Below are 15,376 nucleotides of genomic sequence, written 5' to 3'. Positions count from 1 at the left end.
GGGAAAATGTTCCAACTCCCCAGATGAAAGATGTTTCTCTAGCTATTGAAGCTAGAGATCATGTCATGTATTGTGATGTAATGTAATGTAATCAGTTTGATTAGCAAATCTGATAAAGGTGAAAACACTTAACAATTTTAAAAGTACTTTCCCTAATACACTTTTTATCTTCAGAGGACTTTTTCTGCATCTGACAGCTACTTCTTCTATATTTTCAAAAGAATCCTACTTTGCTGTAGAAATGTTGCATACACGGTATAATGCATACCGGGTAATCTGGAGGACAAGGACTAACTCTTTAATTGTAATCTTAAAAGCATATCTTAAGATCATAAAATCATAATCTTGTGGGGTTCAGAAAATTCCTGGAAATGAATTGTGCTTCAGGCTGGCAATCTGCTTTACCGTGTGCTATCATTTCACTCTCCTTTTAAATTAAAATCATATTTTAGAAAAATCAAATAGCATATGGAGCATTGGGAGCCCCAAGGTCTGTGAGCACCATGAGGGGGGAACCCAGGTATAGCTTCATACTAGAAAGAAAACCTGGTTATGGTACATCAGCCAGTTACTTTTCAAGAAAATGTGGCCACTATTTCTGATCAGGGTATCCCCTACTAAAACTGTCATTAGCTGCTAGAGTCTTTCTGAAGATTTATGGTTTTGAGAATATTTTACAATGCAAATGGAACAAAAGTGCCCTGTAGAGTCTTAAAATAAATACACATACTACCCAGGAACCTCATGTCTGCCCTTCAAAGTAGACCAGGCTAAGAAACAGACACCACAAGAAATATTAGAATTTTATTTTATTATAGTAACAGAATCTTGAAAGTCTGGCAGCATTGTCCTTCCCTCCCTCTTATATAAAGACTGTCAAGATGGTGCAATCTTGATTTTCTTTCTCTTGCTTCCTTGTTTTCCTGAGCTAAGCTTATATTTTATTAACTGTTGCTGCAAATCTTCTCCAAGGTCGTCTATGTGCTTCTCTACACTCCCAGATTTAAGAGTAACAGTAATTAGTGATAAAGGTAAAAACCCCAATTCTACCCCATCTCATCTGGCTTCTTCATAAATTACCTGTGGGTGTAAGATAACAAGAAAGGCCTCTTCATGAATTCTGCTGCCAGACAGAGCAGTTGGTGTCCAGCTAATTGACCTAGGTCCTACAATACTCTCCCATATTCCTCGGGTGGCCCTTTGAAAATTGGGACATCAAACTCTCCCCTTCCTTTTGACAGTCAACTTAGAAACACACAAAGTTTTGTGGCTTCTCTGCCAGTTTGTTAGACCTCATTACTACTCAGCCAGGCTCTAAAAAAGAGGAGGGGGGGTCAACTTATTTTCCAAAGCACCAGAGGGCAGGACAAAAAGCAATGGAGAAACTTCCTAACAGTGAGGACAATTAATCAGTGGAACAGCTTTGCCTTCAGAACCTGTGGGTGCTCCATCACTGGAGGTTTTTAAGAAGAGACTGGACGGTCACTTGTCTGAAATGGTATAGGGTGTTCTGCTTGAGCAGGGGGTTGGACTAGAAGACCTCCAAGGTCCCTTCCAGCTCTATTCTGATTAACTGAACATTGAAATTCACTCGGGAGCTTTCAAATCAAGGAGCACTAACAGGAAGCATGGATGACAAAGCACTACACTCCGCCTTAAATGTTGAGAGCTGATGTGGAATTTCCATGGTTTCACTTGACTTGATTTGCTTGGTTCAATCATCTTCTATTACTCACACGTCTATTTCATGAAAGTTTACTTTGGGGGGAATGGCGCAAACAGACACTTCTTGAAAATTACTGCTTGGGTTAACCTTATGTGGGAAAAAGCTACCCCCTCCCTGTTTTTTCCTTTCAGTTCTCTTGCTGAAATGAAGGCATGGCATTGCTCAGTGCAGGCTGTGAGTCAGCTGGGAAGCTGTACACTGCATCTGTTTTCCTGCAGTTACTTAGAATCCTGTGTACACAGCAGGCCTGGAGGGAAACCCCCTCAGGAAGAGAGATCAAAGGGAATCATCTTTCCCACACTTATTTGGAACTTTTCTCTCTGGTATCTTATAATATACTGAGCAGCAATATTGGATTAGCAGTCTTGGAAGAAGAGCATCCAGTCATTCCAAACTAAATAATTTGTTTGCTTCATCTCCTATTTTTAACACAAAGATTAGACTTGGTTTATTATTTATTCAGGAGACATAAAACAAAGTAAAATTACAAAGGCATGCCAATTAATAAATTGAATATCTATCTATCTATCTATCTATCTATCTATCTATCTATCTATCTATCTATCTATCTATCTATCTATCTATCTACCGTGGTGGCACAGTAGATAGAATGCAGTATTACAGACTAATTCTGCCAGCAGTTCAATTCTCAAGGTTGACTGAGCCTTCCAACTGCCAGCAGTTTGATTCTCAAGGTTGACTGAGCCTTCCATCCTTCCAACTTCAGTAAAATGAGGATCTAGATCAGGGGTGTCAAACTGCCAGCCTGCAGGCCGGTTTCATCATACTGGAGCCACGCCCACCCCATTGCCGGCAATGGAGAAAAAGCTCCGATACATTGTGCGATGTCACGTGATGTCGCGAGTTTGACATGTCTGATCTAGATTGTTGGGGATGATATGATGACACTGTAAACAGCTTAGAGAGGGCTGTAAAGCACTATGAAGTGGTATATAAGACTAAGAGCTATTGCTATCTATTTACTGATTTACAGAAGAAAACATATGGCTTGCTTAGGAGTAAACAGTAGCAAAGCTTGAGAAACATACTCTACTGGGCAGCAAAAGAGATGGTAATAGCTAGGCAAAGGAATGCTCTGTGGTGTTACCTAGTTTGGTAATGAAACATCTAAAAGAAAACCACCAATGAGGGCAAATATATATGTCCCAAGATAATGTTGCATGATCTAATCTGAGTTAGTCACAGGGACCAGAATTTAGTCTTCTGTGCTTTCAGATTTGTGCTGGAGCCAGATGAGGATGGGCTCCAGCACAAGTCCAAAATTTTGGAAGATTAAGCCTCTGGTCCCAATGACCAACCCAGATTGGAGCCTGCAAAACCACCAAGCTCAGAGAGCACCAAGGACTTCAAAGGAATGCTCTCTTGAGAAACAGATCGGCATGTGAATAAAGGCTTACTCATCAGTGGGAACACTACAAAAGCTTCTCTTCTGATCTTCAGTTGAGCATCCTAGTTGCTGATACACTGATGTTGACCTCTGGCCTAGCTTTAGAGTCTGCTTATGGCTAGACCCCTTGTTTGAACTCCTGAATGAACTTTAGATTGCTTACTGGTTCTGATATAAGTAACTGATCTGAAAACTTGACCTGGTTACAGAACAGACACAACAAATAGCTAAAGTTTCCATCCATATTTTACATGCCACCAATCACATCATTATTAAAAAGTCTTACAGGCATTGCAACACTTTAACTAACAAAATCATAGAATCAGAGGGGACTTCAGCCAGTCTAGAGAAAAGAAGGACTGGGGGTGACATGATAGCAGTATTCCAGTATTCGAGGGGCTGCCACAAAGAGGAGGGGGTTAACTTATTTTCCAAAGCACCAGAAAGCAAGACATGAAACAATGGGTGGAAACTAATCAAGGAGAGAAGCAACCTGGAATTAAGGAGAAACTTCCTAACAGTGAGGATAATTAATCAGTGGAACAGATTTCTACAATGGAATCTGGGTGCTTTTATCACTGGAGGTTTTTAAGAAAAGACTGGATAGCCACCTGTATGAAATGATATAGGGTGCTGCTGCTAGAGCAGGGGGTTGGACTAGAAGACCTCCAAGTCCCTTCCAGCTCAATTCTGATTGACTCTTCAGTGAGGGTACACTTGACAGATCCTCCGCTTAAGCAGTGACAGGGAGTCTACTATCTATCTGGATAACTATTCCACTATCCAGTAACTATTGCTCCGTTGCTGTTTTCTAACTTTCAATTGGAATTTGCTTTCCTATTATTTAAATCTGTCTTTGGAGTTCCAGTGTGAAGTCTGCCACATTAAGCCATTCTCAAGAAGTGTGGGGGCTTTCAACATGATTCAGATAGGAGGGGATCCTGCAACTCTGACCATTTTGAAGGACTGAAAATAAAGCCATTCTGAAAGTTTAGCAAAATGAGAGTCCTGTTTCACCAACCATGGAGGAACTCAGTGCAGTTGAAGCAACAGAATCACCAAGCAATCTTCTACTCCTCGTGGAACTGTCCTAATTTTACTACCTGTTTCATAAGCAAGTTCTACATTAATTAAACCAACTGCTCTTCAAAGGCTTAAACCTGAATTCTTGATTATTACTTCAAAGCTAAATACATTAAGTGCACAAGTATAGTTGTATTTTAAGGGGGATAATTAAGCTGAACAGAAACAGCCTCTGGAGATCAAGTGCTAAAACAGAGTTTCCATATCATCTCAACAAAGGAAGTTTCAGAAGATCACTTCACACATTCAGCCCTAAGTCTTTAGATGAGGAGATACTAAATAACAAGCAAGGATCACACGCATGCACACACCATATTACAGCCACTATTGAATTATATTTCATTCTTAACAGTCTCTTAGGTTTCTGGGGTCTTTTAGCCACTCACCTTCCTGGATGTTCTTGGAGGACCTGGTAGACACTGATTTGGAATGTTTCATTATCAAAACGTTCTCTAATGTAGTCCTTGTAAATTCGAAACTCAGCTGCAGTTACTGCTTCACCCTCGGGGATCCTAGAGAGGTCAAATCGGAACTCACGATGATGACTGCGCTGATGATAGAACTCCTTGTCATGTTCCACTGCAAAAAGAAAAAGCAAATGATTGGCTCAAATAATTCTTTAGTGACCCGTAAAATATCCAATGGCAGAATTAACATCTATGCATTAGATCAGGGGTCTGAAATCTTGACAACTTTAAGATTTGTAGACTTCAACTCCCAGAATTCCTCAGCCAGGCTTGCTGGCTGAGGAATTCTGGGAGTTGAAGTCCACAAGTCTTAAAAGTTGTCAAGGTTGCAGACACCTGCATTAGATGTTATGCATATTCTCTTCTCTGGTAGAGAAGAGAATGTATCCAAGGGATAGGAGGATATTACTACTCGCAACGTATTTTAAACCTTTGCAGAAGCTTTGCTGAGTTGAGTGTCTGCTGTGTTATTCAAACTAGATGGATGTGCCAGATGCTGTGAAGGATCTGTGCACTCTTCCTCCCTGAGAAACCAAGCCAATCCAAACTGAATTTCAGATTCACAAACCCAGACTACCTAAAAATATACAGTATATAATACGAATATACAATATTAAAACTGATATACATTACTGATCATCTCTGGATCGCCTATAGACTTTAGAGTATTGTTAGTCCCATATAGTGAACTGGCAGAAGTAGGTTTATTGGTCCATCTTAGAAAGTTGTTAGTATCCGCTCTCATTGCAATTTCTGGGAGGACATATAGGGCAGGGGTCCCCAATCCCCGGTCTGTGGACCGGCACCGGTCCGCGGCATGCCAGAAACTGGTCCGCACAAACAAGCAAAGCCCCATCCGCAGGATGCAGGCAGTACATGAAACCATGCCCCCTCCGGTCTGTGGAAAATTTCTCTTCACGGAACCAGTACCTGGTGCCCAAAAGGTTGGAGACCTCTGATATAGGATATACCAGGCTTTATAGCTAGATTTTTTTTCTTCCAACCACCAGGCAGAATGCAAAGGAATTCTGAATTTTTTTTTATCAACATTGGGAGAGCACTAAAATGGGGCAGAATCACCACAGATGATGGTACCTAACTAGATGTGGCTGATCTCAACAAAACTAAATAGGGTCAAGTCCTGATTACTATTTGGAGAGGAGGACATGAGAAATTTCAAGATTAGAGTGGGAACTGGAAAAAAAAAACATACAAAAAGGAGGGGAGGGAACATGCCACTTCACTCTTTTTGCCAAGAAATATTTCTTCAGACAACTCATGCTTAAACAATGGAATTTGCTTCTAGAAGATATATAGACCATAGCCATCAACACAGATGGCTTTAAAATGTGCTATCACTCCATAAACACTCTTATGTTATTCTCCATAAATTTGTCTCTCAACAGTTGTCTGATGACAGATGAGTCATATGTATTGAAAAAATAGAAACAATAACCAAAGAATTTCAACAATTGCCGTGATTCAAAAAAACAACCTTTCTATTCAAACTCTCTTGCATGTTCTTCTCCTTCTTGTCCTACTTGGCATCTCTTTTGAGCAAGCCAGGTTGTTTCTATCTGTCTTTTATTTTTACAATCACTGGAGCCATTACCATAGTTTATTTTTTTGACCGGGTGAGAACTAACTTTCCTATTACTACTAATCACGAGAGCTATGCATTACCTCTAATTATCACTTTCCTCAATGTGAACTCAACTTCTGATGACTTCATGGATATCTCCATAAAATTTTCTTAGCAACAGTTAGGAAATAGTTACCCGCTGCCTTCTTCTGGGATTACTCAAGGTAACCTTTGTATTCCCAGGATGTTTTCTATCCAGGTCTAATCAGGCCTGATCCTGCTAATATTTTCAGCTAAGACAATATCAACCAGGTGCTGCCACCTACTGAGACAATGGAGACAGTAAATGGTACTCTATATAGTTGGTGAGGAGCTACTTGAGTTAATTTCCCTTGTGAATTCCACATCAATATTTGTTACTATGGTTGGTGGCACGGTCAGCCAGATATGGATTTGGATTTGGCATTTTTATCCACTAATCGGGTTCTTCCCAAAGACTTGGGATAGGCTGATGTTGTGGTTTGATAGTGTTAAAGATATAAGCTGCAGTATATAAGCTGTTCCAAGTAAAGTTTGCAATTGACTGGTGGTGATTTTTTTAGAATACTATAGAATAGAGCTGGAAGGGACCTTGGAGATCTTCTAGACCAGCCCCCTGCTCAAGCAGGAGAACCTATACCATCTCAGACAAGTGACTGTCTAGTCTCTTCTTAAAAACCTCCAGTGATGGAGCGCCCATGATTTCTGAAGGTGATTTCTGGTTAATTGTCCCTTTTGTCAATGCTGGTGGTATTCAAGTAGTGCTCCACATGTTTTGGGGATTGCACCCAAGGTACCTATGACTATTGGTACTATCTTTGCTTTCTTTTGCCCCACTTGTTCTATTTCTATTTGCCAGTCTTTGTATTTTGTATTTTTTCCAGTTCTTTCTCGATGATGATGATGATTAGTGGAATATAAACAACTGCAATACAATGAAAAAATACAGTAGTGGTTATACAGTGAGAAAAGAAATCTATAAACATTCCCATCAATAACAGGCAGGCCACTGTTAAAAACCAAGATACTTGACTACATTGGCCTTTAAACTAATCTAATATAAACATCAACCAGACTTGTGTAAAAGCACTCCTAGGCACAGAAGCTACTCTACATTCAGGAATGTATTTCCAACCATCTCTATGCTTAAACTAGACATAAAGATGGATCTCAGTCCCATCAGTAGGAGGCAGGACAGCCCTATCATCAAGAAAAGATTGAAATAAGTTTTAAATTGTTAGCTCTATCTAGCATATTAGTAATCCCAGGTTAGTTGTAAGTAAGAATCACTTAGTGATTTAGGCAAACCTTTGTTTTTCCTAACTTCTTTTTTACAGAAATCACTGGTGAGGAACAAATGAGTTAATCAAGTAAGGTTGACTAGACTGTGCACCAATGTAAAGAAAGTATAAAACCAGACATATTTAACAGACATATTTCATTTAGCAATGGGACTATAGCTAACTGTATGAATGGTGTGACTCATATAACATTGTCCATTGCTTCCCATGATCTTATATTGCTTGAATCAGAACTGAATAGTGGTAAACCTGAAGGTCATATTGATTTTAATATTTTTGTTTCATTTGAAGTTCTCTGTGGTTCTTTACTTCCCACTTTATACAAAGGATAGTTATCTAAGAAATGCATTTTATGACCACTGAACTTGCTCTTCAAAAACTTAAATCTATTTATCAAAGTTAACTAGGCTACATAGAATGTGGTCCATGACAATTCATTGCAGTTGCCAATCTTTAATGGTTTTTTATTGTTCCATGTCAATCTTGCCCAACTTGGTGCCCTCCAACATTTTGGAAAATATCATCCAAGTTAATATAAAAATGGCAGGAGATGGTAGATTTGGACTTCAATACATTTACATGGTACTTGTTTGTAAAAATAAAACAACAACAACCCTGCTATTTACCAACAACCTTCCTTAAATACAGTACATATAAATTCCTCTGCACTGCAATAACTGATTTTGCTTTCCACAATAATCACCTTTATCCCTTCTGTATGTTCCAGATTTAAATACAATTATTATCAATTAGTTTTATTATCTATTAAACTTGACTGCTATGGAGTTATTCCTACCCCCAATGCTTAACAACAAAATACAATCCAATACAATCTGATTTTTACAATATTTCTACCCAAGCTCTTAACTGCAGAAAGAGATTCTCAATTTTTAACTAACTTGCCAATCAGAATGTCACAGGTCACTTTTTAAGGATACTTTCCGATCTATCACTTAATGATCTGACCCATAACCTTCTCAGATATTGATATCACATATCGGTTGGTCCGTAGTTACCTGAGTTCTCCGTTTAGAAGATAAAGACAAAAATTACCCATAACTTTCTTCATTCATTAGGATTTCTCAACGATAATTGGAAAAGTCTGTTTCTGGGTCCAATTCAAAGTGTTTCTGGGTCCAAATTAAAGGCCTACATGGCATGGGGCCAGGTTACTATCTTTGTTCTATTACATCAGCCCATCCCACAAGGCTAGGTAGGCAACATATGTTGTGGATCTCATCAGCATCAGAATTCCAACTGGTGGGGTCCAGAAAGACAGCATTCTCACCCTAGAGGTAAGAATGGCCTTTCAGAAAGAGGTGAAATCATGATTCTGTAGCCTTGCTTGGGGTGCACAGAGGGATATGCAAGGTCAGTACCCTGAAAGCTCTCTCCTGGCCTTTTAATTAATATCTAACATTAAATTTTAATCATCTTTGCCTCTTTTTAAATTTTATATAGTGTTTTATTTGTATACCACCAAGAGTCTCTCTGAGAGGGAGATGGGCAGATTCAAAATTTGATAAATAAAATAAAAGTTTCAGACAAACTTAGCAAGTCCTTTCAATATCTTAGAATAAAATCCTAGTGTTCTGAATCCAGGTCACCATGTATTCTGCAAGGATGTCAACCTTAAGCTTGAATGTTGCTTTTTCCTATTTGCCAGGGAGACGACATGTACACTTTTTGGAGAAAACTGAGTTTTAATGGGATTAAAGTAGTTCTGTCTTTTCTTAATGTTCTAACTCTTTTCCATTTCCATTTAATAACTGCCATATTGTTGCTTTTCTTTTCATTTATGTAGAAAAGGACTTTTTGGTTAAGTTTTATCATTGGTCACCAACCTCAGTCTCTTTAAGAGTTAATCCTCCTAGTGTTTGTACAATCCACAAATCTGAATTCCTTTTGTACCTTTTGTACCTTTTGTACCTTCCTCTACTGACCCATTTTTACACCATATTTTTTGTAACTGTTTCAATGGCTCCTTTTTAAAGAACTCCTACCCACCTGGCCTTCTTTCCCCATTAGTTTCTCTTGCCATGGAATTCTTACTATTCTTTTCAGTTTATTAAAAGTGGTTTCTCGAAACCCAAAACATGAATTTGGTTACACTCAGCTCCAGTTTCCCATCATACTAAGAAGTCCAACAGGATCACTTTCTCCCCAGCTTTCACTTTGTCCATTAAATCATCTTTCCTGGAAACTTTGACCAAGTGTTCCTATTCTCACTATTTAAAAAAAAAACCCAGCAAAAACAGCATTCAACTCACAAGCACTTCCATATTGCAGCAATATGTGGTCTCTTGTACACACATTGAGTCAAATCTCATCCTGAGCTTTTCAAAGCAATCCATTTTATACAGTATAGCTGCCTGTTAGTCATTTGTTCTGGGGGGTAAATCCAGATGTTCTTTGTCTGAGTTGTATTTGATCACATTTTTCCAAACTCATCACAATGTTTTGTCACTGAGATGATACAGCTTTTTTTTCCCATGCCAGCATCCAGGCACTATGACCATGTTTGGAATGTAGTCACATGTCTTAGGCACCAAGTGGATCTTGTCTGGGCATTATCCCACCCTCACATGCTTGTCTGTGTAATTTCCTAACTACATTATGTTCTAATTGTACTATTTGAAGTACATCAGGAAAAAGCATCAAAACTTACAAGAGAAAAGATACTACTAGATTGATTATTGAAGAGAACTGATTGACTGAATTTATATGCTCCCATCTCATTTGCATGTGACCCTGAGCACAATTAAAATTCAAATTAACAATCGCAAAATTTAACCATTAATACCGAGAGGGAAGAGTATAATTTAAACTTATACACAGTTAACATTCTTCCAACATCATAATTCTATTCTAAAATTACTCATATAAATCTCTTCTGCTCTCTTCATCATTTGGAAAATTCTAGGTTTTAAACTAAAGATCTGGATATTATGCCACCCAACTAGGAACCACAATTAGTAATATTATTTCTTGTATCATAATAGCCCCTGTACTTCATGCTTATGCTTTGATTTCACACATTTTAGTTCTCTGTTGATTTGTTTTAATTCTTTAAAGTCTATAACTTTAAAGAATTAAAATGGAAGAGCTCAAATAACAATCATTTTACTCATAAAAAGGCTAGGATCAAGAAAAGCCAAATGCACAAAAAAAGCAGAGAAAACACCAGTAAACTACTGATTTCAGCAATGACAAGTGTCCTTGGAATTCAAAACACAAACAGTGGCATTTGTTTTATGAAATTTAGCTAACACCTAATGTCTTGAAGAATCAAGAAAATAATAAAGTTGTCAACTTCTGCCCTTTCCTCAAGCTCAGCTTATTTCAAAGTAGAATTCTGACACCTTTTATTTTATCAAAAGTGTTGAACCCCTCAACTCAACTGACTGTAACCTTCAATAAAAACAGAAAATATTTATTTTTTTGAAAATTATGATCTAGTATCACCACAACTGCATCAACATACATGGACGATTCCCAGTCTGTTCAATAAAGTCTAGTTGCCCATTCCCATCACTCTGAACATGATTAGTTGTCTGTATGGAAAAGGTATGATAGATGAAAGAATGGAATTTCATTTATTCCTACAAATGATTATTACACTAGCTGTCCTCTTGTTCAAGCAAGGTGAGCAAGATTATACATTGTCCTAAAAGAATCCTGTTGCAATTCATTAAGGACATGTTCACAGCTATTTTTTTTTTTTTCAGAATATCTGCCCTCAGAGTAGAATTTACACTACTGTCCAAGCAGTAGTTTCAGTTTAGTTAATGAGTCCACAGCAGGTGGCAGCAACTGTTCAATTGTTTCTGTCTGGATTGAGAAGCTAAGCAAGATCTCTGCCTACTTGGTACTGGATGGGTGACATGAAACACGAAGGCTGTTGACTAGAACCGGAATTAAAAATCCTGAAAAAGTTAGTTGCAAACTATTTCCTTACTGTTGCCAAGAAAACGGCACAATGTCAAATTGAACCTGAAGGAGATGACTTTTACAAAGATGCAGTGTGATGCACATGACACCAACGCAGCTTTAAATAAGCCAGTCATTTATTGAAATGATGCAACTATCTGCCTGAATATGATGATGATGCAAATAGCATTAGGAGGAAAGATAGTTTAGACTTGAGAAAATATTTTCATTAACATTTCTGTTCCTCCCTTCCTCAACTCAGATTTACTGTTCCAAGAAAGTCCAGGATCCAGCCCTGACTGCAACACTCAGAGGTATCCATGGGAAATCTCTTTATCAACCTTTTGCCAGCTTTCTCATCTGCTAAGGCAGCAGTCCCTCTTTATGGGCTGGGCTGGAAGAATTCATTATTAAACCCTTTGAAGATTAAATGGGCTGTGTATTATGCAAAAGCATATTCAGAGTGAAATGGCCTAACAAGGAAAAATAAATGAACTAAATTGACATGGAAGCTGCCTTATATCCAATTCGCTGTTGGTCTGCGAAGCTGAGTGTTGTCTAATCTGATTGGGAGAGACATTCTGGGGACTTGTAGAGATTTCAGCCCTATCCTTGTACCTGAATTGAACTCAAGACATTCCCTTTGCCAAGAAGTACTCTACCATTGAATTGTGCTCTTAACAAATTGAACTGGACTGAAGAGCCAACCAAGTTGCTTATGGATCAACCATATGGAAAGGAGAGAAGAAAAGATTTCTAGAATTTAAAATATCTAATGCTTCACAAACTCTTTCAAATTAAATAATTACTATGCATGCCATAGTTCTGAACCTCGCTCTGTTTTCCAATACTTCTCCCTCTGGGAATAGCCAAGAATCCACAAAGATTAGCTTAGCTTACTGACTTTTGAAAAATAAATGGAACTGGTTCAGAATACTGTAGAAACAGGGATATTGCTTGGGGCCAATTAGTAGGAACTTGCTATTAACAACAGTTTCACCACCTACTGTATTATGTCACCATTCAAATGCTGGATGTGACCAATAAGATTCTACGGGACTCAAGATCAGGCATTTTGAAAGAAGGCATTTTCTTTGTGAGTTTGCCCAGTTTCTAAGATCTTCAAGGGAAGCCCTTCTCTTTAACTCATTCATTCGTCTGGCAAAAATAGAAAAAGGCAACTTTCTAAGCAACTGGCCCTTAATCGCAACAATTGTTCTCTTGTTTGTGGATTTCCTGTCTTGGCTTGTGTCCTAGCCCTGCTTGTTACTACCTTGAGTCTCATCTGCAAATTATACATCTGCTTTTGACTCCCTTGGATTTGGTCTGCTTTCCACTATGGTCTGGATCCTGATCCACTTCACCTAACAGCCAGCTTCTCATACTCGCCCTAAAACAGTGTTTCCCAAACTTGACAATTTTAAGGCATGAGGACTTCAACTCCCAGAATTCCACAGCCAGCAACGCTGGCTGTGGAATTCTGGGAGTTGAAGTCCACATGCCTTAAAATTGTCAAGTTTGGGAAACACTGCCCTAAAAGAAGCTGCTTTCCTGAAATATACAGTAAGCCAGAGTGAAGTTTGTGATGGGTTTTTGTTTCCTAATATTAACCAAAGAAATACATTTTTGTTAGGCTGGTCTCAGAATGATAGACTGAGGGCTGCGCATAAAAAAAAAAAGCACAAGACCACATCAAATTAATTTAAAAGTAAGGGGGGAGCAAATTTAAACTAAGTAAATAATATTATCTTTTAGAAGTTAACATACAAATATGCTTACAGGTAATTTCCAATTTATAGCCATTTCGTTAGCAACTGTCCAAAATTACAATAGCACAGAAACAGAGCTCATGATCAGTCGTTGCATTTATAACTGTTGCAGCTTCCTCAATCATAGAACCACAAATTGGGGCACTTGGCCACCGGCATGTATGTACGATGGTTGCAGCATCCCAGAGTCGTGTGATTGTTATTTGCAACCTTCAGAGCCAAAGTCTGACAAGCAAAGTTGATGAGGGAAGCTGGATTTGCCTAATGGCCATGTGATTCACTTAACATCTGCAGTGATTTGTTTAACAACCATGGGGAAAATATCATAAAGTTGGCTGCGACTGACTTCACGATCACCTTGCTTAACAATAAAAATTCTGATCCCAATTAAGTTGAGGACTACCTACAGTATGTCCCCTATGCCCTCATGTCAACTAATTCCTGGGTTTAAAATAAATCTAAAAATTAAATACTCCCATAATCATATTAGACGGTAAGAGAGACAGAGATAATAATAATAACAACAGCAACAACAACAAAGTTGGAAGGGACCTTGGAGGTCTTCTAGTCCAACCCCCTGCTCAAACAGGAAACCTTATACCATTTCAGACAAATGGCTGTCCAGTCTCTTCTTAAACTTCCAGTGTTGGAGCATTCACCGCTTCTAGAGGCAGGTTGTTCCACTGATCAATTGTTTTAACTGTCAGGAAATTTCTTCTTAGTTCTAGGTTGCTTCTCTCTTTGGTTAGTTTCCATCCATTGCTTCTTGTCCGGCCTTCAGGTGCTTTGGAGAATAGCTTGACTCCCTCTTCTTTGTGGCAGTTCCTGAGATATTGGGACACTGCTATCATGTCCCCCCCTCATCCTTCTCTTCATTAAACTAGACATACCCAATTCCAGCAACCATTCCTTATGTTTTAGTCTGCAGTCCCCTAATCATCTTTGTTGCTTTTCTCTGTACTCCTTCTAGGGTCTCAACATCTTTTTTACATCGTGGTGACCAAAACTGGATGCAGTATTTCAAGTGTGGCCTTACCAAGGCATTGTATTAACCAGTGGTGGGATTCAAATACCTGAACAACTGGTTCTCTTATTGGATGCAGGCCTGGGCCTCTGAGGCCTAGAATGAACTTCCGGAAGTGGCATCCATGCACTTCCGGCAGGCCATTCCAAACCTGGGAGATCTCTTACAGGACTTCCGGAAGCAGTGTGCATTCAGCCGTAAGCTCGGAGAACGAAACTTCACCCTCATAACCGATATATGCTCTACAATAGTGCCAAAAGAGATTCAGTCTGTACAAGGGTTAGCGCTAGATTCTGAACCTATGAGGACAATGCCCTAATCCCAAATTTAAGCTTTTTTAAACAGCTGCTACTTATTTCATGTAAGACTATTTCCATGCTTTCTAAATGGGTAGGTTGGACAGAGAGCTTCTATAATTGAAAATGGACTAGAAGCCGAGTCTCCTAAATGCAAGTCCAATGCCTTAACCACTACACCATACAGACTGCGGTGATCAGCTTAGTTATCTGCTTTTTGTTCACTGCTAAAAGTTATCATTACAACATTGGAAAAATAATACACACCTTACCTTAGATCAATTAGCATACAGAAGTGTAGCTGATAGTCTTAATTCTGAGGGCTTATGGAAATGAATTTTTCATTAGCCTGTAAGGTTGGGCTTGGACATACGTAGTTATTGTTGATTACAAGCTCTATGATTAAGTAGTAACTTGAGATTTAAGTCTTCCCAATGTTAGTGCAACACTCTGCCACCCTAGTTTATTCATTCTTCTTCCTCCTAAATCTCCTGAATCTAATTTCCCAGCATACATGGTTCAGTATCTGGAGCCAACTCTAACAAAATGAGTCAACGGTGTGCTAGCTAGTATGAACCACTCACTTCACACTAATGCTACCATTGATATCCTCTCTCCACAAATATATTAATTAAAATGAAAGTAGGATACAATTAAATGCTTCCAAAGTTATTTTACTGAAACAAAGGTTTGCTGTAATGATGGGCATGAATAAAGGTCTTACCAACCCCATACTCCTTTGAGACTGTTG

General features: G+C 38.7%; 1 protein-coding gene across 2 annotated transcripts in view; it reads right to left on the bottom strand.

Annotated features, from left to right (window-relative positions):
* BMP7 (bone morphogenetic protein 7) overlaps positions 1-15,376 on the bottom strand; it is a 96,299-nt gene that overhangs the window by 17,657 nt on the left and 63,266 nt on the right. For both annotated transcript variants that reach the window (XM_039343257.1, XM_039343258.1), the window contains exon 2: positions 4,604-4,796. In XM_039343257.1, the coding sequence (XP_039199191.1) occupies positions 4,604-4,796 (193 nt within the window). The remainder of the gene's footprint in view (positions 1-4,603; positions 4,797-15,376) is intronic.

The sequence above is a fragment of the Crotalus tigris genome, unplaced genomic scaffold, assembly GCF_016545835.1.
Source record: "Crotalus tigris isolate CLP2741 ecotype Arizona unplaced genomic scaffold, ASM1654583v1 scf7180000017834.3080900, whole genome shotgun sequence".
NCBI classification, from domain to species: Eukaryota; Metazoa; Chordata; class Lepidosauria; order Squamata; family Viperidae; genus Crotalus; species Crotalus tigris.
The sequence above is the reverse complement of the archived record's forward strand: the minus strand, read 5'-3'. Positions and strand labels throughout refer to the sequence as shown.